General features: G+C 52.2%; 1 protein-coding gene across 9 annotated transcripts; it reads left to right on the top strand.

Moving 5' to 3' along the window:
- The first annotated feature begins 412 nt into the window (after nt 1–412).
- Nucleotides 413–21600, top strand: LOC721200 (complement C4-A). Of its 9 annotated transcripts, none has more exons than XR_013416579.1 (41): nt 413–528; nt 660–858; nt 1065–1266; nt 1476–1546; nt 1625–1713; nt 1932–2014; nt 2185–2281; nt 2420–2525; nt 2617–2749; nt 10174–10289; nt 10389–10568; nt 10714–10896; nt 11028–11213; nt 11368–11526; nt 11779–11905; nt 12073–12147; nt 12409–12606; nt 12698–12809; nt 12902–12972; nt 13205–13344; nt 13458–13667; nt 13912–13963; nt 14065–14154; nt 14289–14498; nt 14677–14752; nt 14910–15066; nt 15168–15284; nt 15390–15561; nt 15790–16022; nt 16098–16265; nt 16659–16718; nt 17749–17842; nt 17940–18126; nt 18241–18331; nt 18427–18547; nt 19933–20091; nt 20258–20347; nt 20432–20530; nt 20712–20795; nt 21057–21189; nt 21333–21600. XR_013416579.1 is itself a non-coding variant. In XM_015136026.3 (41 exons), the coding sequence occupies exons 1-41, from the start codon at nt 464–466 to the stop codon at nt 21472–21474; spliced, it is 5235 nt and encodes a 1744-aa protein (XP_014991512.3). In that variant the 5' UTR covers nt 413–463; the 3' UTR covers nt 21475–21600. The 9 variants fall into 9 exon arrangements, 8 of the variants coding, with proteins under 8 accessions (XP_014991512.3, XP_077856475.1, XP_077856474.1 ...); XM_015136026.3 differs by having other exon boundaries at nt 18427–18501; nt 19989–20091; XM_078000349.1 differs by having other exon boundaries at nt 13912–13991; nt 14039–14154; nt 18427–18501; nt 19989–20091.
- Nucleotides 21601–21850: the final 250 nt, after the last annotated feature.

Genomic DNA, 21850 nt, shown 5'->3' with positions numbered 1-21850 from the left:
AAAGCAAAAGCCTAGTATTGTTCAATTTGTGTTGGAATGAAAGTAAGAGACAAGTGTCTTAGAAACCTGTCGCTGTTTTGTGAGGGCCTTTAAATATCCTGCACTCGTGGGCCATGTTGGGCCTTTGGACGCCCATGTACACAGGAGCTTGTGTGCACCTATACCCTGATACAGATATACCTGGTAGGGGGAGGTGCTCAGGCACTGGAATGAGGGGTTAACAGGGAAGGACAAGGTTATTTCTGGGCCAAGATTCAGAGATTCCCCTGGAGACCCAGGTGTCCGGGGCGCCCCCACAACACTGGGCCTGAGGCCAGTTGCAGTTCTTGGCTGTCACGTGGTTTCCCAGCTTAGCTGGGCTGGGGGAGGAGCAAGGTCCAGAGTCAACTCTGCCCCAAGCCCTAGCTTGGCCAGAAGGTAGCAGACAGACAGACGGATCTAACCCCTCTTGCATCCTCCAGCCATGAGGCTCCTCTGGGGGCTGATCTGGGCATCCAGCTTCTTCACCTTGTCTCTGCAGAAGCCCAGGTCCTGGAGGCGGGATGCTGGGTGCTTGGATTGGGGCAGGGCTGGCAACAGGACCCGATTCAGGAGTGAGGGAGAGCAGGGTTGGAGGGTCAGAGCCAAGTCTGACTGCTGATCCTGTCTGTTCTCCCCAGGTTGCTCTTGTTCTCTCCTTCTGTGGTTCATCTGGGGGTCCCCCTATCGGTGGGGGTGCAGCTCCAGGATGTGCCCCGAGGACAGGTAGTGAAAGGATCAGTGTTCCTGCGAAACCCATCTCATAATAATGTCCCCTGCTCCCCAAAGGTGGACTTCACCCTTAGCTCAGACAGAGACTTCGCACTCCTCAGTCTCCAGGTAACTAGACCCCACGCCCTCCTGCTGCTTGTGGGGCTCCCGCCCTGTTCCCCTCTGTCCTGTAAGTGTCTTCATCTTCCCACCGGCCTCCTCTCCTCCTGTCTTCCCAGCCTCGCATTCTCCTTCTGTGTTTCTCCCTTGGTCTCTGTCCTTTTTGGCCAGCTCTCTCTTGCTCTGTGACCCGCTCCGTCTCCCTCTCCTGACAGGTGCCCTTAAAAGATGTGAAGAGCTGTGGCCTCCATCAACTCCTCAGAGGCCCTGAGGTCCAGCTGGTGGCCCAGTCGCCATGGCTAAAGGACTCTCTGTCCAGAAAGACGAACATCCAGGGCGTCAACCTGCTCTTCTCCTCTCGCCGGGGGCACCTCTTTTTGCAGACGGACCAGCCCATTTACAACCCTGGCCAGCGGGGTGAGTCTCAGCCCCAGGTCCTCAACATTGAACCCCCTCCAAGCCCTGTCAGGATGAGTTTGGTGCCCCCTAAGTGAGATAACCGGAAAGAAAGTGCCACATGGGAGGGCTGCTTAGGAAATATTTGTCCCCCACTCCCTCTGTGGAGTTGGACCCACTCTCCCCTTGCACATGGATCCCTGCTCACCTCTCTCCCCCTCCTCTCCCAGTTCGGTACCGGGTCTTTGCTCTGGATCAAAAGATGCGCCCGAGCACTGACACCATCACAGTCACGGTGGAGGTGAGTCCCCGACCTCTGGCCTTCCTGATCCTGGCCACTGATGTGACCTCCTGCCTGTGACCACTTCTCCCCTTGCAGAACTCTCACGGCCTCCGCGTGCGGAAGAAGGACGTGTACCTGCCCTCGTCCATCTTCCAGGATGACTTTGTGATCCCAGACATCTCAGAGTGAGCTCTCCCAATGTGGGGGCTGTCCCCAAGCTACACCACCCCAATTCCTGTTAGGCTCTCCACCTCCCACACAGAGGCACGTCCCGGGATGCCCTGGCCCTCAGCCTCCTGAGCCTCTGGTTAACCCCCACAGTCCTCTGCCCAGGGAAGCAGGCCTCTGGCTCTCCGTGCCCCACTGCACAGATGGGCTGAGTCCCTTCCTTGTCCATTCTCAGGCCAGGGACCTGGAAGATCTCAGCCCGATTCTCAGATGGCCTGGAATCCAATAGCAGCACCCAGTTTGAGGTGAAGAAATATGGTGAGAGCTGGAAACTGGAGGGACAGGCAACTGCTTTCCTGAAGGAAATAAGGGTGGGAGGAAACATAGTGGGTGCAGCTCAGGGCAGGGAGAGATGGGTGCCACAGCCCTGGGTGGAGGGGATTCTTTGAACTAGAGTCTGACCTGCCTATCCCTTCACCCTGGGTCAGTCCTTCCCAACTTTGAGGTGAAGATCACCCCTGGAAAGCCCTACATCCTGATGGTGCCAGGCCATCTTGATGAAATCCAGTTAGACATCCAGGCCAGGTAATACCTCCCTCCCCACCTCTGCCCGCCAGCACTGTGTCCTGCTCCCTACTCAATATGAATGGGCTCCTGCTTCCCTGCCCTCAGGCCATTATTCCCCCCAGCCCTTGGCCCACCCTCTTCTCTCTGTCACGACAGGTACATCTATGGGAAGCCAGTGCAGGGGGTGGCATATGTGCGCTTTGGGCTCCTAGATGAGGATAGTAAGAAGACTTTCCTTCGGGGGCTGGAGAGTCAGACCAAGGTAGGAAGGAGAATAGGGGCTGGGGAGGGGAAGGGGCAAGGGAGGTGAGACTCAGTCACCATCATATGTCCTGTTTCTTTCTATGCCCCAGCTGGTGAATGGACAGAGCCACATTTCCTTCTCAAAGGCAGAGTTCCAGGATGCCCTGGGGAAGCTGAATATGGGCATGACTGACCTCCTGGGGCTACGCCTCTACGTTGCTGCAGCCATCATTGAGTCTCCAGGTGGGTGACTTTCCCTTATTGTAACCCCAGACCTCGCCTCTGACCTCTGAGCTAACCCTCTGTCCTCCAGCACCAACACCATGCCACTTCTCCCACCTCGTCTCAGACTCAAAACCAGGAAACACCCAGGAGACCTGGTCTCTCTCCCACTCTGTCTCTGTGACTCGGCCCTTTTCCCTGGCTCAGTTTGTGTATTTATTTCCTTGTTCTGCTATTCATTCACTCCTCCAGTGGACATGTGTTGTTCAATGTCCTGTGCTGGGCCCCAGCATGCACAGACAGGTTGGAGATGAGCCTCAACACCACCTGTAGGGTACCTGAGGTCTGGTGGTGACAAAGGAATGAGAAGATACAGGTTAAGAGTTCACAAAGAGTGGGGGCCAGGGGGCCAGTTGCAAAATGGAGGCTGCAAAAGGCCCAGAGCTCTGGTCTCCACACTATTTATTGAGTACAATCACTTAGATCTAAGAAGCAGATGTTCAGGGCGAAACAGTGAAAGGGTGGCAGTGCATGTATAGCAATAGAGGTTTAAATGAATCTCTTTTGTGCTCAAACAGCATGTCTTTAACTTATTGGAGAGTAGCTAGTGGACGTGGGCTTAACTAGGAGCCTGCACTTCTGTCCACATTCCAATGCTTCAAAGGAGGGTCTTTCTTCTTGAACACAGTGTTTACAGATAAGAGAGCGTGTCTCACTCAGAGCATGGGAACATGATGGCAATTAGGAGACTTTTCTCCTGAGAGGCCTCTTGTGGCTTTCCACAACTTATTGTCCTATATTTTTATGGCCAGTTTATACAGGCACCTCACAAGTCCTTTTCCCAAATGCACCCCCCCTTTTTATTTTTTAAACTGCTATTGCTATTATGGCTTATTTGTGGTATTTGGTCTGTTTTCAGAAGCATCTTTTGCATCTGTAGACTAAAAGTAAACAGTATAAACAGATACACATTGAAGTAAAATTTGCAGTAGTTGATCCTTTAATGGTCTTAATCCATTTAAGAGGATTTCCGTTTGAAAGTCTATCAGTAGGTCCAGTGAGAATGTCAGTTTCAGGCAGGAGAGTTACATGAGCCTGAGATGCTTTAAAAACCTGCTTTTTGAAAATTTGGTTATATTTAATGTTGAAGTTTTATTTCTTTCTTTTAGATTATGTCTAACTATTTTTAAATGATGTTTAGTAGTAGTATACAAATGAGGAGTTATGTAGAAATTAGAAGTATTTCAATTACATTGTATTTGTAATTGATGTTTCAAGTTTATTGTACAATCTTCCATTTAAATAACAGTCTGGGCCGGGCGCGGTGGCTCAAGCCTGTAATCCCAGCACTTTGGGAGGCCGAGACGGGCGGATCACGAGGTCAGGAGATCGAGACTATCCTGGCTAACACAGTGAAACCCCGTATCTACTAAAAAAATACAAAAAACAAGCCAGGCGAGGTGGCGGGCGCCTGTAGTCCCAGCTACTCGGGAGGCTGAGGCAGGAGAATGGCGTAAACCTGGGAGGCGGAGCTTGCAGTGAGCTGAGATCCGGCCACTGCACTCCAGCCTGGGCAACAGAGCCAGACTCCATCTGAAAAAACAAAAACAAAAACAAAAAAACTGTCTGAGATCATTTATTTGATTTGTAAGTTGTTGGTCTGTTTGGGTCTGAGAATTCCACAATTTTGAGGAATTTTTTTGTTAACTATTTACATATTTTGTAGTTTGAACAGAGGAGTGTAAAGCAATTCCAGCAGCCACAGCAGTAGCTGTGACTGCAAGAAGGCCCATAATGACTGTTATAAGGGTAAAAATAAATCTCTTTGTTTTGGTAAATACTTTTTTTTAAAAAAACATATTTGTGACGATATGAATGGAAGGAGAGGCTTTCTAAGGTCTATTGAGGGAAACCGGTATCAAAACTCCTTTTTTAGTTTTTATCAGTAACACAGATGTTTTTACACTGAATGTGGAACTAATACAGGTGAAAAGGTGACAGTTTTGACAAGTCATAGTTTGCGAATTAGGTCGAATATCAATATTTTTGACCATTAACAGAAAAGGAGGGTTGATACAACTCCAAATGGTCACCGTTTGGTTGGAAGAAAACTGATACACAAATTGAAGTTTTTAACCTTTTTTTAAAGATAATATAGTTTTTTCTAAACTTAAATATGAAATTGGGCCATTATTAACTTTCATAATTTGGAGTGTTTAGGGCCTATTATTGGATTAATTATTTTAGGATGTGGGCTGGCCGTACTAAAATTGATCCAAATTATGGGAAAATGAGCATATTTTTCAGTGTAAGTAGTGTTATCTTTTTGATAGTATAGTTTCTGTTTTAGTTTTGTCTTGTATTTATTATTTTGATTGGTACAATTAACTGTAAAGGTCCCCTTAGGGGACCAAATAATGATAATTTCATAGGAATTATTTTGTAGTACCATAGTGTGATCAGATATGTAATTTTTAAAAATTAATATTTTAAAATTCCTTGTCCATTGTTGAGGTTGTCAGCACCTCTTTTTTGGGGGCTTAAACTGTTTTAATTGAATTGAACTCTGTGAATGATCCAGGCTCCATCCAGAAAATAAATGATAGGATACTGGTCTTTGATTATGACCTGGAATTTTAACTAGTCAATGTTGTCGGTAGCCTTTTAGGCAACCGATAGTTGGCCTTATGTAAAGAGGGGGAAACTAATAACCTATGGACACATTTATTAACATTTTTTTTCTTTGGGTGAGAGGGCCTATGAGTATTTGTAGGCTTAGGCATCCAAACACTATTATTAACATAAACCTCAACTGGGGGTTTTAACCATGTGACAGGCCTAATTAAAGGGAGGAATGAGACATATGCCCAATAGGTATAATTTTGGGCAGTTGTAGCCACAGGTTTGTTAGGTGAGGAGGTCACTGTTTTTATTTTGGCTTGGTGTTCTAGGATTAGTAAATAACAGAAGACAAACATGAGTATAATTAGTAACATTTTTTTTTAGTTAAAGAGTGACCTGTAGTGTTACTTGGCATCTTAGTTTACTATATGTTATTAATGAGGAATGCCACTGGGGTATGTTAATTTATTTCAGCTAAGCAGTTCTTAGAAACTGAGAAGGGGGTGTTCGTTAAAGTAGCAGGGCAGAAGAAAGGTGGATTTAAGGTATGAACTTAATAGAGTGTAGCAGGTATAGGTAGTAGGCAAAGTGAGAGAATTAAAAATGAATAAATTATTTGGCTTAGACTTTCTTTATTTTAGTATAATGTCTGGGGCCTGTGTTGTTTGTGGAAGTCGTATTGTTGAGGCTGTAGTTCCTGTAGGGTCTTTTTTAGGCTGGCTCGAATTTTTTTTAATTTTAAACTTTTTTATCCTTTGATGAGGACGTAGTCTTTAGGCTGGTACTGGAAATTTTAGGGGTGGTGTCTGTGTTAAGAGACTCTTTACAATTTTTAAAGAGCAGGTTACTATTTTAAGAAAAACTTGTGTTTTTGTTAATGTTTAGTTTATAGAAAAACTGGATACCTTTCTAACTTTAGTAAACATGTTAACACCAGAATTTTTTACAATTATCATTTTAAAACTTGTTTAGACCTTTAAAATATAAATTATACAACCGTTTTTGTATAAATTTTTATAAAATTTTTTATGACTTTTACAGACAATTTTTAACATGTCTTTTTATGGTTTTTTTTTGGGGGGAGGGGGGACGGAGTCTCGCTCTGTCACCCAGGCCGGAGTGCAGTGACACGATCTCGCTCACTGCAAGCTCCGCCTCCTGAGTTCTCGCAATTCTCCTGCCTCAGCCTCCCGAGTAACTAGGACTACAGGTGCCTGCCACCACGCCTGGATAATTTTTGGTGTTTTTAGTAGAGACGGGGTTTCACCGTGTTAGCCAGGATGGTCTCGGTCTCCTGACCTTGTAATCTGCCTGCCTCGGCCTCCCAAAGTGCTAGGATTACAGGCGTGAGCCACTGCGCCCGGCTTGTCTTTTCATGTTTTATAATTTTTTTACTAAAGATACATTTTTATAACTTTTAAAAATTTTTTACTTTTATTTATTTATTTATTTTTTGATTTTTGTCTTTTTTAGTTTTTTTTAACTTTATTATTATTTTTTAAAATGTGTAATAATTAGATGAGTGTTGGTAACAATTGATATATGTACGTATTTTAGTTTTTAAAATTTAGGGATGTGTTTAACATCTGTTTGCCACAACTGATTAGGTTCAAATTCTTTAGTGTTAATACCTGTTGGAGGAGGGGATGTGACTGTGAGCTGGTAATCTGGGCATTGTAGGATAATTTGTTTAGCCAGCCTCTGTGTAAGTTGAAATTATTTAGATAAGTTTCTCCAATTTTGCTGAAAAATTGATGTGATTGGGTGGCTTGGTCAATCAGTGATGTCATAACCTGAAGGTCTGCTTGATTATTGCCATAAGCCAATGGGCCAGGCAGAGAAGTGTGGACTCGAATGTGTGTAATAAAAATAGGATGTGTACCTTGGTCTAGTAATTGCTGAAGTTGAAGAAAAAGAGCGCACACAGTGGGCTCCAGAGCAAACTTAAGGCTGTAAAAGTTTTTAAATAAATAAACAGAATAACCTTAGTTCTCTGAATGTTAGTAAATTCAGATCAAGTGATTGGATTATGTGGTCTCCACCAGACTGTTGCTTTTTCATGTCTACCAGACCCACCAGTAAAAACAGCTATGGCTCCTTCCAAAGGGGCATCACAAGTAATTTTTGGAAGAATCCATGTAGTTAATTTTAAGAACTGGAAAGTGTTATTTTTGTGATAATGATTATTAATACATCCAACAAATTTTGTTAAATTGTCATGTAACTGAGTTAATAAATGCCTGTTTAACCTGATTTTTATTTATTGGAACTATAATTTTATTGGGCTCAGTGCCACAAAGTTTAATAATTCGTATATGAGCCTGTCCAATTAGAATTGCCATCTGATTTAAGTATACTGTAAGTGCTTTTATGGTATTATGTGGCAAAAAGGACCATTTAACTAAATCATCATTTTGAACAATAACCCCCATTGGGGAGTGTGAAGTAGGGAACACAATGAATTGTAAAGGCAAGTCTGAGACAATCCTACAGACCTGGGCTTGCTGAATTTTTTTTTCAATTACTCATAACTCTTTCATGGCCTTGGGTGTTAGTTCTCTTTTACTGTGTAAGTTGGAATCTCCCCTCAATATTGAGAAAAGATTAGACATAGCATAAGTAGGAATTGTTAAAGTGGGCCAAATCCAATTAATATCTTCTAATAATTTTTGAAAATTATTTAAGGTTTTGAAAGGATCCCTTCTAATTTGAACCTTTTGAGGCTTCATAGCTCTATCCTGTACTTGTATTTTCAAATACTGAAAAGGAGTGGTTATTTGAATTTTGTCAGGTGCTGTAAGTAATTCAGCATTTGTAATTTTTTACAAACATGAATAACATTGAATAAGTTGGTCTCTATTTTTTGCTGCACAAATCTGGAAATTGATCTCTAACAGGCTGGATAGTTCTGCCTACAAAAGTTTGACAAATTTTGGGACTGTTTAACATACCCTGGGGCAAAACTTTCCAACGATATTTGGATGCAGGTTTTTTGTTATTAATGGCAGAGATGGTAAAGGCAAATTTTTTGAAATCTGCCTCTGCTAAAGGAATTGTTAAGAAGCAGTCTTTTAAATCTATAATAACAAGTGGCCAGTCTTTAGGGAGCATAGTGGGGGATGGGAGCCAGGGTTGTAAAGCTCCCATCGGTTCAATTACAGCGTTGACTGCTGGCAAGTCGGTCAGCATGGGCCATCTACCGGACTTTTTCTTAATTACAAATACTAGGGAATTCCAAGGAGAGAAAGTGGGTGAAATATATCCTTTTTAAAAGTAGTTTAACTATTTTATAAAGCACCCCCAACTTTTCCTTAGGAAGAGGCCACTGTTCGACCCAAACGGGCGCTGGGTCATCCATTTTAAGGGAAATTGCTCCTTCACCGTAATGAACTGCAGGGCAGACCTGAATTGCCCTGTCTCCATAATGAACTGTGGGGTCGGGCAATAAAGGGAGAGGTGAGCTGAGTCTTGGTGAGCTGAGTCTCGGGCTCCCTCCCCGTGCACTCACTTGGCTGAGGAGGAGGTGGCCATTCTGGACATTCCTTTAGAGGAACCATGGGCTGAACAATTTTTTGAGCAGGTTTAGGGAGACTGGGGAAATTGGCATAAATCACCTTCAGACTCTCCTTTTTGTTAGTACTAGGTAGAGGTGGTTCAGAGTTCTGATTATCAAACTCCTCTCTCTCCTCCTCTGACTCAGCCTAATTTTCTTTCTGAAAAGGCTACAGTGCTGCACACACCAATGACCAAACTGACTAAACAGACAAAGGAATTTCCTTTCCTTCACTATATGCTCTTTTAAGGTCCTTTCCAATTCTTTTTTACTTTTTTAATTTCAAAATTTTCTGTTTCGGGAACCAAGGGCAAAATTGTTCCATAGCATGAAACAAATCCATAAGATTTTCTGTATCAACTTTTACCCCACCACGCTTCAAGAGCTGCCGTAGCAAGCTCAAATACGTGATGTACTTACTTGCAGTTTTTCGCATTGTGTCCCTAGCTTTCTCTGGTTGTCCTGCTTACCTGTAGAGGTTAAAACTTTTATGTCCTTAGGAGTCCTTTGTTCGTTGGTCCTCTGTTTTATACGCTTGAGCGTTTCTTCACTGAATTCTTTTGGACCCCACGTTGGGCGCCACAATGTTGGGGACCAGCCTCAACACCACCCATAGGGTACCGGAAGTCCAGTGGTGACAAAGGAATGAGAAGAGACAGGTTAAGAGTTCATAAAGAGTAGGGGCCAGGGGGCCAATTGCAAAATGGAGACTGCAAAAGGCTCAGAGCTCTGGTCTCCACACTATTTATTGAGTACAATCATTTAGATCTAAGAAGAAGATGTTCAGGGCACAACAGTGAAAAGATAGCAGTGCCTCACAGGCATAATCTATGGCAATAGCAGTTTAAATGAATCTCCTTTGTGCTCAAACAGCATATCTTTAACTCATCAGAGAGTAGCTAGTGGCAGCAGGCCTAATTAGGAGCCTGCACATCTGTCCATATTCCAATGCTTCAAAGGAGGGTCTTTCTCCTTGAACACAGTATTTACAGATAAGAGAGCAGGTCTTGCTCTGAGCATGGCAATTAGGAAACTTTTCTCCTCAGAGGCCTCTTGTGGCTTTCCACAACTTATTCTCCCATATTCTTATGGCCAGTTTATACAGATACCCGACAAGTCCTTTTCCCAACACAGACAGGAATATGGTGGCTTGCGCCCTGGGAGCTCATTGTTTTGTGGGAGGGAACCATTCAAGCCACTCACCATTTATCCTCCTGTCCCTCTCTTCTTGGGCTCTGTCCCCCACCTCTCTCTGTCCTTTGTTTTGCAGGTGGGGAGATGGAGGAGGCAGAGCTCACATCCTGGTCTTTTGTGTCATCTCCCTTCTCCTTGGATCTTAGCAAGACCAAGCGACACCTTGTGCCTGGGGCCCCTTTCCTGCTGCAGGTTTCTTCCAGAGGGGAAGGATGAGTAGGGAGGGGGTGGTACTTAGGAGGGCTCAGGGTCTGACAACTCTCTTTTGCCTGCCCTCTTTTACCTGCCTAGGCCTTGGTCCGTGAGATGTCAGGCTCCCCAGCTTCTGGCATTCCTGTCAAAGTTTCTGCCACAGTGTCTTCTCCAGGGTCTGTTCCTGAAGTCCAGAACATTCAACAAAACACAGATGGCAGCGGCCAAGTCAGCATTCCAATCATTATCCCTCAGACCATCTCAGAGCTGCAGCTCTCGGTAGGACTCCTCGGACCCCTGGGAGATGGTGGGGGAAGGGGAGGAGGGTGAGCTGGGGTCCCGAGGATCCATGGCTTGATTTGGGGGGAAAGTGGGGTACCTGGCTCTGAGCTACTACCCTATCTGCACCTGCCCCTCTCTCCAGGTATCTGCAGGCTCCCCCTATCCAGCCATAGCCAGGCTCACTGTGGCAGCCCCACCTTCAGGAGGCCCCGGGTTTCTGTCTATTGAGCGGCCGGATTCTCGACCTCCTCGTGTTGGGGACACTCTGAACCTGAACTTGCGAGCCGTGGGCAGTGGGGCCACCTTTTCTCATTACTACTACATGGTGTGCATGAGCTGGGGAGTGGAGGAGGACTGGGGTGCAGGGAAGAGCCCTCTGTGTGGGGCTGGGGGGTTCAAGGCTGGGGCTGTCCCATGAAGAGGCAACCACTCTTGTCCCTCCCCTTCCTGCCCCAGATCCTATCCCGAGGGCAGATCGTGTTCATGAATCGAGAGCCCAAGAGGACCGTGACCTCGGTCTCCGTGTTTGTGGACCATCACCTGGCACCCTCCTTCTACTTTGTGGCCTTCTACTACCATGGAGACCGCCCAGTGGCCAACTCCCTGCGAGTGGATGTCCAGGCTGGGGCCTGCGAGGGCAAGGTGACTGGGATCAGGCGAGATGGCACTTGTGCTGAGGGGATTGAGGACAGGGTGATTGCCAACAGGGCATGGATTTAGCTTGGGGGGCAGTGACGATACTGGGACTGAAGGAAGCTCTCTCTCTCTGACCACGCCCACCTTCGGCCCCTGCCAGCTGGAGCTCAGTGTGGATGGTGCCAAGGAATACCGGAACGGGGAGTCCGTGAAGCTCCACTTAGAAACTGACTCCCCAGCCCTGGTGGCGCTGGGAGCCTTGGACACAGCTCTGTATGCTGCAGGCAGCAAGTCCCACAAGCCCCTCAATATGGGCAAGGTTTGTCCAGATCCTCTCCCCAGCCCTCCCACCCCTCCGTGGCTCATCCCCCTGCTGCCCTGAGCCCTGGGCGCAGCCCCTGGATCCCACTGGGGCTCCCCCAGGCTCTTCCCCACTTGTCCCTGTGGTCTCCATCTTCTCGCTCTGTATCCTTTCCTATCCCTCCATGCGCTGCCCTCTCACCTGTGCCAAGTGCTCGGTCCTGCCCCATCAGCCATGCTTGGCTCCTAGCATTCCTGCCTCTTCTTGCAGGTCTTTGAAGTTATGAACAGCTATGATCTCGGCTGTGGTCCTGGGGGTGGGGACAGTGCCCTTCAGGTGTTCCAGGCAGCGGGCCTGGCCTTTTCTGATGGAGAACAATGGACCTTCTCCAGAAAGAGTGAGAACAGAGAAGGAAGGGGAGTGGGTGGCAGGAAGATAAGGAAGGAGGAAGGGCCCGAGGGAGCCAGGTAGGAAGAGTCGGGCAGGAAGGGCTGGGCAGGGGAAGGCGGGGAGGGGAGGAGGCCGAGTGCCTGACGGCTGGACTGCAGCCTTGCCCTCTACCAGGACTGGGCTGTCCCAAGGAGAAGACAACCCGGAGAAAGAGAAACGTAAACTTCCAAAAGGCGATTAATGAGAAATGTGAGTTGTGGGTGCCTAGGCAGCAGCTTGGGCTCTCCACGTGGGATCAAGGTTGGGTGTCTGCCTCTCTGCCCCTCGCCTCCTTGCTGAACCAATGTGTGGTATTTGGGGCCAGAGATCCGAATTCCGGGATTACAAGTGGAAAGGTGGGCAGCTCTCTCCACCAGCCTCTCTTATGTTGCTGGTCTCAAGGGGTCTGGGCGGGGGCTGAGGTGTATGTCCCTTTTGTCCCCTCGTGCTCACCCCCACCTGGCCCTGCAGTGGGTCAGTATACTTCCCCAACAGCCAAGCGCTGCTGCCAGGATGGGGTGACACGTCTGCCCATGAGGCGTTCCTGCGAGCAGCGGGCAGCCCGAGTGCAGCAGCCGGACTGCCGGGAGCCCTTCCTGTCCTGCTGCCAATTTGCTGAGAGTCTGCGCAAGAAGAACAGGACCAGGGGCCAGGTGGGCCTCCAACGAGGTGAGGGGCTGGGTGGGGCTAGGGCACAGGTGGCGCTGCTTGGAAAGGCAGAACGGCCCCCTCCTCACTCCCATCCACTGTGGTTCCCCAGCCCTGGAGATCCTGCAGGAGGAGGACCTGATTGATGAGGATGACATTCCCGTGCGCAGCTTCTTCCCAGAGAACTGGCTCTGGAGAGTGGAAACAGTGGACCGCTTTCAAATGTGAGAGTGTTTGCGGGCCCAGCCTTGTCTCTGCGCTGTGTGTGGGGGCCAGCCCAGGGTGTGACGGAGCTTCTCTGCCTTTCCCTACACAGATTGACATTGTGGCTCCCCGATTCTCTGACCACGTGGGAGATCCACGGCCTGAGCCTGTCCAAAACCAAAGGTGAGGTGACACTGTCTGGGCCTCAGGTGACCCCGCTTCCATTTCCCTCTACCCCAGCTCCCTGTTCCCTTTGCTCTTAGTGTAGGAAGAGAGTCCGGTGCAGCTGGCGTGGGCCAGAGGGCAGAGGCAGACTGAGACAGAGCTGGGTCACCCCTTCCCTCCCTTCTGTGGCCCTGAAGCTTTGATGGCCCCTCTGATCTCTGCCCTTCCACCCACACTTCCCTTCCCTCAGGCCTATGTGTGGCCGCCCCAGTCCAGCTGCGGGTGTTCCGCGAGTTCCACCTGCACCTCCGCCTGCCCATGTCTGTCCGCCGCTTTGAGCAGCTGGAGCTGCGGCCTGTCCTCTATAACTACCTGGCTAGAAACCTGACTGTGAGGTCCCGAGGGAGCCTGAGCATACCGGGGTTGGGGGAGCCAGGGTCCAGTGAGGGGTGGGGAGCCTAACCGGGCCGGGACTCTGGCCGTCCTCGTTTTCCTGCCCTCAGGTGAGCGTCCACGTGTCCCCAGTGGAGGGGCTGTGCCTGGCTGGGGGCGGAGGGCTGGCCCAGCAGGTGTTGGTGCCTGCGGGCTCTGCCCGGCCTGTCGCCTTCTCTGTGGTGCCCACAGCAGCCGCCGCTGTGTCCCTGAAGGTGGTGGCTCGAGGGTCCTTCGACTTCCCTGTGGGAGATGCCGTGTCTAAGGTTCTGCAGATTGAGGTGAATGGAGCACCCCTGAATACAAGTCCCCGGCCCCCCAGCTTTGTCCTCCACCCTCAGCACTGTCTCTGCTGGCCAGGCCAGGGGCCCAACACCCAAATCAATGCCTTGGTCTACTCACGTCTTCTACAATTCTGATCCAACTCTGTCCCTGGAGTTGAAACTCAAAGTCCTGGGGGAGTCTGCACTGGCAGGGCAGGCTGTAGTCCTGTGTGACCCCACAACCATGTTTTCCCTGAGACAGAAGGAAGGGGCCATCCATACAGAGGAGCTGGTCTATGAACTCAACCCCCTGGGTGAGTGGCCCTCTACCTCCAGCCATCGGTTTCCTAAGTGGGTACAGGTGGTGGGGGATGTGGACAGCAGGACAGGCTGCCAACTTCCCCCATTTCCCCAGACCACCGAGGCCGGACCTTGGAAATTCCTGGCAACTCTGATCCCAATATGATCCCTGATGGGGACTTTAACAGCTACGTGAGGGTTACAGGTGGGAGTGCCCTTTAGACCCTTCCCAGTGGCCACCTTCAGATTCATGTGAGACGTGTGGATCCCTGCTTGGTCCCACTCCCCGTGAGCCTCTGACGCAGAGCCTCAGACGTCCACCCTCTCCCTCCCATGTAGCCTCAGATCCATTGGACACTTTGGGCTCTGAGGGGGCCTTGTCCCCAGGAGGCGTGGCCTCCCTCTTGAAGCTTCCTCAAGGCTGTGGGGAGCAAACCATGATCTACTTGGCTCCGACACTGGCTGCTTCCCGCTACCTGGACAAGACAGAGCAGTGGAGTGCACTGCCCCCCGAGACCAAGGACCACGCTGTGGATCTGATCCAGAAAGGTTCTGGGTGTGGGGGCAAGCAGGAGGGGGGCCAGGAAAGGACAGTTACTGGAAGATGGACAGCCCAGGAGGCTACAGAGGGAAAGAAAGGGAACCCTTATGGGGATGGGGAGCATGGCCTTGGGTTCAAACAGCAGAAGGGTGAGTGTCACCTGAGCGGCCACCTCTCCTCTCCCAGGCTACATGCGGATCCAGCAGTTTCGGAAGGCGGATGGTTCCTATGCGGCTTGGTTGTCACGGGACAGCAGCACCTGGTGAGGTTTGGGGAGGGGTTGCCGGGCTCTGAGGGCGTCAGGTCCTGGGCAGGGGCGGGACAGAGCTGGTACAATGGGAGGGGGAATAACCAGGCACCTGGGGCGTGGCCGTAGCCATAGCAAGTCCTTATCCCCAACCCTCCTTCCTCCCCTCCAGGCTCACAGCCTTTGTGCTGAAGGTCCTGAGTTTGGCCCAGGAGCAGGTAGGAGGCTCGCCTGAGAAACTGCAGGAGACGTCTAAATGGCTTCTGTCCCAGCAACAGGCTGATGGCTCGTTCCAAGACCCCTGTCCAGTGTTAGACAGGAACATGCAGGTGCGGGCATGCTGGGGTGGCCCGAGGGGCACCTGTAGGAGGAGTCAGTCTCTTTGCCTCTTCCCCCTCCTGTTTGACATCTTCTTTTCTCCCCTCACTAGGGGGGTTTGGTGGGCAGTGATGAGACTGTGGCACTCACAGCCTTTGTGACCATCGCCCTTCATCATGGGCTGGCCGTCTTCCAGGACGAGGGTGCAGAGGAATTGAAGCAGAGAGTGGTAAGGACAGTGGCGTTTCTGCCCTCCGCTGGCCCCCAGTTCTCCCCCTTTTTCCGCAGGAACCCAGGAGTCCAGGCCCCAGACCTTCATCCTGTTTTCTTCCAGGAAGCCTCCATCTCAAAGGCAAACTCATTTTTGGGGGAGAAAGCGAGTGCCGGGCTCCTGGGTGCCCACGCAGCTGCCATCACGGCCTATGCCCTGACACTGACCAAGGCTTCCGGGGACCTGCGGGGTGTTGCCCACAACAACCTCATGGCAATGGCCCAGGAGACTGGAGGTGAGGGACGAGGGGCTCCTGGCAGTGAATCTGAGGCCCAGGGGACCTTAGGATCCCTGAGTGTGTCCAGAGGGAGAGGCTGGATGAAGACTCAGAGGACGAATGAAGGTGTGAGCAGGGGTGTGTTGGGGGAGAATCAGGAGAACCCAGCAGGGAGTGACTAAGGGCCAAGTGACCAGGCTCTTCTCCCTGCCCTCCTGTTTACTTGTGGTTTCCCTTCACTTCCAGATAACCTGTACTGGGGCTCAGTCACTAGTTCTCAGAGCAATGCCGTGTCGCCCACGCCAGCCCCTCGCAACCCAGCCGACCCCATGCCCCAGGCTCCAGCCCTGTGGATTGAAACCACAGCCTACGCCCTGCTGCACCTCCTGCTTCACGAGGGCAAAGCGGAGATGGCAGACCAGACTGCAGCCTGGCTCACCCGTCAGGGCAGCTTCCAAGGGGGATTCCGCAGTACCCAAGTAGGGGCCGCCCCCGGGCTCTGGGGGTGGGTAGTCCTGAGAACAAGCGCTTGAGTCCTGACCCAACCTCCCTAGGACACGGTGATTGCCTTGGATGCCCTGTCTGCCTACTGGATTGCCTCCCACACCACCGAGGAGAGGAGACTCAATGTGACTCTCAGCTCCACAGGCCGCAGTGGGTTCACGTCCCACGCGCTACAGCTGAACAACCGCCAGATTCGCGGCCTGGAGGAGGAGCTGCAGGTGAACCACTCCCCGGTGAACCTCTCCCTCGCGGGGTAGCCAGGACACCTGGGCCTCGTGGCCAGGTCAGAAGCCGTCCCCACCCTCCCATCCGGGGAATCCCCGCAGCACTTCTTCTTGGGGTCCCTGGGGGAAGACTGACTTCCTGCCTGTGTGACCTGGAGCTCTGAGCTTCAGTTTGCTCACTTGGAGAGTAACATATGCAGAGTTTACCCTACAGGGTTGTTAGAAGGCTGAAGTGAGATAATTCACGTGCTGGTGTAGACTTTGTGGAAATGTGAGGCGGGGAGAGGAGGTGGGGCTGTTTTGAGGAAGGAGACAAGTTATTGGAGCCGCAAAAATAGGTTTGCTTATGCCCTTCTAACATCGCCTTCCCTTTCCTGTTGCTGAAAGTTTTCCTTGGGCAGCAAGATCAATGTGAAGGTGGGAGGAAACAGCAAAGGAACCCTGAAGGTGAGGGCCCGGGAAGGGGCAGGGCCGGGCACTGGCGGAGGAGACGGGTGTGAAGTGAGAGGCCTGTGGGCAGAGGCGCATGGTCCGGGGAAGGAGGCAGACACCTCAAGGTTGGCGTCCCGTGCTTCCGTCCTGGGTGTTTTTCCCCCTGCTTCCTCTCCCCGTCTCTGGGTACCTGTTGTTTCCTTTACCTGCCTCAGTGCTGATGGCCCCGGATCCCACTCCTCAGCCCAGGCCTCTTCCCTCGACCACGGGCCCCACTCGTCCCACTCCCACAGCATCTCAGACGAGGCGTGTCCCAAAGCCCTTCTTCATTGTGTGTCTCTTGTCTGGCTGATGGGAACCCCTGCCAGCCAGGAGCCCGGCTCCTACTCCAGAGGCCGTGTTAGTGGCCCCTCTCCCAAGCCTGTCCTTATGTCCCTAGTGACCCCTCCTCTGCTCCCCTGCTGCCTGTGGCCCTTGCTGCTTGCATCCGAGATTCTGTGCTAAGACGACCTTCTCCCTACCTGGAACTTCTCTTTAACTCCCCTGTCTGATCCACTGTCCACACGGCAGTGACACTGACCTTCCACAAGCCCCAGCCAGATCAGCCTTGGGGAAAAGTCACACCCCCTCCCCATGGCTCACATGGCTGGGCCTCTGCTCACCTCTCGGGCCAGACAGATCCTGCCTACACAGATCCCCGTGCCTTTCCCGTCCTTCCCTGCTTCTTGGCCCACAGGACAAACTCTTTCTCCTCCTTCAAGCCTTGGCCAGAAGCCTTTCCTGAGCTTTTCAGTCCAGCCTCTTCCCAGCACAGTCTGGAGTGTTGGCCTCTGGGGGCAGGGGCCTGCTTCTTTACCTTTCTGTCTCACCCGGCACCTGTGGCAAATCTGGTGCCACTCATGAGTGTGGCCTGTGCAGTGATGGGAATGAAAAGGGGCTGAAGGCCTCAAATCCCGTAGCCCGGGGAGACGCCCTTAGGTATGGCACCAGAGAGGTCTGTGGCCTCAAATGTCCTGCGTCCTCTCCCTGCCCCTTGCTGAGCCAGGTCCTTCGTATCTACAATGTCCTGGACATGAAGAACACGACCTGCCAGGACCTGCAGATAGAAGTGACAGTCAAAGGCCACGTCGAGTACACGAGTGAGTGTGGGGGTTGGGAGGCCTCGGGGCCTGGCAGGGGCTGGTGCAGGGAGCCAGGTGGCCATCCCAGCCCTCCTCACAATGCTTCCCTGTGCAGTGGAAGCAAACGAGGACTATGAGGACTATGAGTACGATGAGCTTCCAGCCAGGGACGACCCAGGTGTCCCTCTGCAGCCCGTGACACCCCTGCAGCTGTTTGAGGGTCGGAGGAACCGCCGCAGGAGGGAGGCGCCCAAGGTGGTGGAGGAGCAGGAGTCCAGGGTGCACTACACCGTGTGCATCTGGTGGGCGCCGGGAGCTGTCCTGGGCCAGGGGAGGGAGGGCAGGACCCAGGCTGGGGCTGGGCTTCTGGAGCCCACGCAGGCAGAACCTGGACGACAGGTCACGTCTCTCCACAGGCGGAACGGCAAGGTGGGGCTGTCTGGCATGGCCATCGCGGACATCACCCTCCTGAGTGGATTCCACGCCCTGCGTGCTGACCTAGAGAAGGTGTGGTCAGACCCCAGGGCAACCCCCTCTGCCCCGGTGCTGAGCCCTGTCATGTGCAGGGCCTGTGACCTGTGACCACCTCCCCTTTTCCACAGCTGACCTCCCTCTCTGACCGTTACGTGAGTCACTTTGAGACCGAGGGGCCCCACGTCCTGCTGTATTTTGACTCGGTGAGTGGGGAGAGGTGACGCAGGAAGGGACTCGATGGCACTGGGTGTACTGAGTGTGCGTTAGGAGGTTTCTCAGGAGACAGCTGTGTCAGCCGCCGGTGCTCTTGGGGACTTGATGTCATCAGCGAGAAGGACGAGGATGTGAGCCTGTGAGACACAGCAGAGTAAGGGGCAGACCTGCAGGTGGCAGGGGCCGGTGCCAGTCAGCGGGGACCCTCGGGGCTTGAGAGGGATGCTTCGTAAAGCCGGTTTTATTCAGCTTGAGGGGCTGCCTTTGTTTTTTTGTTGAACTTCCTATTTTTTTTTTTTAATATTAAAGTATATTTTCTTTTACAACGTGATGGTGGCCATAGATGACAGTTGTATTTGTCTTTTCACGGCCTTATTTGGCTAAAATAGTTATCAGCCCTCTTATAGCCTTCAAAACATTTTTATTTAGTTAGTTATTAAAGACAGGGTCTCGCTCTGTTGCCCAGGCTGGACTTGAACTCCTGGCCACAAGCGATCCTCTGGCGTAGGCCTTTCAAAGTACTGGGTTTACAGGCCAGAGCCACCATGCCTGACCTTCAAAATGTTTTTTGAACATTTACTGTAACCTCTGGGAGAAAATGTGAGAAAGGTGTGGTGGCTTTCATTAGCCAGCTGTTTGTCGGTCAGGGAGACCCCTACCCAGTGTGTGCAGAGGGGCCAGCCCCCATCAGCTGGGGAAGCCTGGCTGACACATCTGGGTTGAACACAATGGAAAACACAGCCAGCAAGATTCCCGGAGAGGGAGCTGACGGCGCGGCAGCCCAGCTCAGGAGAGACACTGGCACGGCACCGTGTGGACTGGGCGCCCGTGGGCGTGAGGAGGGGTCAGGCCTGGGACCTGAGTCGGGGGGTCAGGCAGGATGACAGAACCTGCAGTTAGGTTATGGCAAATAAAGGAGGACCCAGTTGTATCCATGACAAAGTTGAGGCTGTCAGGAGGGTGAGTGGGTTTGGGGGCAGGCAGAGTGCCTTGGAGAACTCACAGGTCCTGCCAAAACCCTAATGCAGAGATGGAGCTGCAAGTGCAGTTTGAGAATCATCAGCCTGGAGCGGTTTAGTGGAAGGCAGGGAGTGGTTGAGGCCCCCACAGGGGAGCACTGAGGAAGCAAGTTCCGAAGGAGGGAACGTAAGAAATGACCAGCTCAGAACCAAGGGTGTTCCAGAAGCTAACCCTTAGCTTAGGGACAGTGTCACAGAGAACATGTCCATGATGCAAGACTCTGCTGAGGGCCTGGGGCAGTGAAGACTGGCGCAAGGTCACCCTCTGGGAAGTGAAGTCACCAGAGACCTTGCGGAGCAGCTTGGAGAGTTCTCTGAGTAGGAAGGTAACAGAATGTGAAGGACACTGGAGAGAAGGCCAACAGGAACCAAACAAAACCAGGCCAAGGAAATCCAGTATAGGGGGCTGCAGGGCCCAGGGAGTGGGTCCCTCATCTCTCCTCCCCACGCTGGGCCAGGTTCCCACCTCCCGGGAGTGCGTGGGCTTTGAGGCTGTGCAGGAAGTTCCCGTGGGGCTGGTGCAGCCGGCCAGCGCAGCCCTGTACGACTACTACAACCCGGGTGAGCACTGCGGGGCACCCTGGAGTTTGGGAGAGCTGTGGCATAGGTGCCCTCCTGTGGGACAGTGGACACTGGGGTAGTGTGGGGGGCAGAAAGTGCTGGGGCTCCCTGGGACTGAGGAGGCAGAACAGAGGGACCCGTGCCCTGACTCCTCTGTGTTCTCCAGAGCGCAGATGTTCTGTGTTTTACGGGGCACCAAGTAAGAGCAGACTCCTGGCCACCTTGTGTTCTGCTGAAGTCTGCCAGTGTGCTGAGGGTGAGACTGAGGGCCTGGGGCGGGGCAGTGGAGGCGAGATGGCCGGGGACCCCCCACACTGTCTGATGGGGCCCCCGACTTCAGGGAAGTGCCCTCGCCAGCGTCGCGCCCTGGAGCGGGGTCTGCAGGACGAGGATGGCTACAGGATGAAGTTTGCCTGCTACTACCCCCGTGTGGAGTACGGTCAGTCTTCCCACCGAGGCCCTGGCCTGACCCTCCCTCGGGGACTGGCTGTTTTGGCCTCTCTGGGTGTAGCCTGCCCCTCTTACAGGTCAAGCATGCAGCCTCTTTGCTCTGACACCAACTTCCTGCCCTCTTAGCTGAAAGTAACTCACCTTTATTCCTTCTCCTAACCCCCTCTTAGGCTTCCAGGTGAAGGTTCTCCGAGAAGACAGCAGAGCGGCTTTCCGCCTCTTTGAGACCAAGATCACCCAAGTCCTGCACTTCAGTATGAAGCGAATCGAGAGGCGGGCAGGGCTGTGGGGAGACAGGGAGGCTGAGGTCTGGCTGAGGACCTGACCATCTGGAAGTGTGAAAATCCCCTCAGCGTGTCAGAAGCCCTGGGCTTGGCCATAAATAGGGAGGCAGTGGCACCTCTCCGTGGGGGCGGCGAAGGTGGAATGAGAGGAGCTACACAGAGCTGCTGGCCTGGGCTCACCCTGCACCTTCTCTTCCCCTCTGACCACTTTTGTGCACGTCATCCCCGCAGCCAAGGATGTCAAGGCCACTGTTAATCAGACACGCAACTTCCTGGTTCGAGCCTCTTGCCGCCTTCGCTTGGAACCTGGGAGAGAATATTTGATCATGGGTCTGGATGGGGCCACCTATGACCTCGAGGGACAGTGAGTCGTCTGATCCCCTCAGTCTCTTATGCTCCCCATGCCTCGCCACCTAGGCCTTGCCCTTCAGAAGCCAGATGCCTGTGCTCTCCGTTCCCAACTGCCATCCTCCCGAGCCCTGCTGATTGTCCCTTTCCCCTCTGCAGCCCCCAGTACCTGCTGGACTCGAATAGCTGGATCGAGGAGATGCCTTCTGAACGCCAGTGCCGGAGCACCCGCCAGCGGGCAGCCTGCGCACAGCTCCACGACTTCCTCCAGGAGTATGGCACTCAGGGGTGCCAGGTGTGAGGGCTGCCCTCCCGCCTCCCCCGGGAGGAACCTGAGCCTGGGAACCATGAAGCTGGAAGCACTGCTGTCTCAGCTTTCCTGAACACAGCCTGGGACCAGGGCATATTAAAGGTTTTTGGCAGCAAAGCGTCAGTGTGTGTTGCTAGGGCCGAGAGCAGTGCCCCTCCGCATTGCAGTTCTGGGGCAGGCCAGCTTGACATAACCTCAGACCCTCTGAGCCCTGATGACCCTTGGGCTGTCCAGCTCCGTCAGACCCTCCCTGATGACCACCCGCTAGGAGTCTAGTGCTTCACAGGACCACCCCGAGCAGAACTGGGACCCAAGAGCCTGCCCCCCAAGGACCAGAGTCCATGCCAAGGCCACCCTTCAGCTTCCA

Source organism: Macaca mulatta, chromosome 4, assembly GCF_049350105.2.
Source record: "Macaca mulatta isolate MMU2019108-1 chromosome 4, T2T-MMU8v2.0, whole genome shotgun sequence".
Lineage (NCBI taxonomy): Eukaryota > Metazoa > Chordata > Mammalia > Primates > Cercopithecidae > Macaca > Macaca mulatta.
Note: the sequence above shows the minus strand (reverse complement) of the source record. Positions and strands in the feature narration are given on the sequence as shown.

Coding starts and splice junctions, on each gene's coding strand:
- LOC721200 (XM_078000347.1), top strand. CDS start 464: ATGAGGCTCCTCTGGGGGCTGATCTGGGCATCCAGCTTCTTCACCTTG. Junction 12,148..12,408: donor AAAGGCGATTAATGAGAAAT/GTGAGTTGTGGG, acceptor CTGGCCCTGCAG/TGGGTCAGTATACTTCCCCA. Junction 15,067..15,167: donor TGTTAGACAGGAACATGCAG/GTGCGGGCATGC, acceptor TCCCCTCACTAG/GGGGGTTTGGTGGGCAGTGA.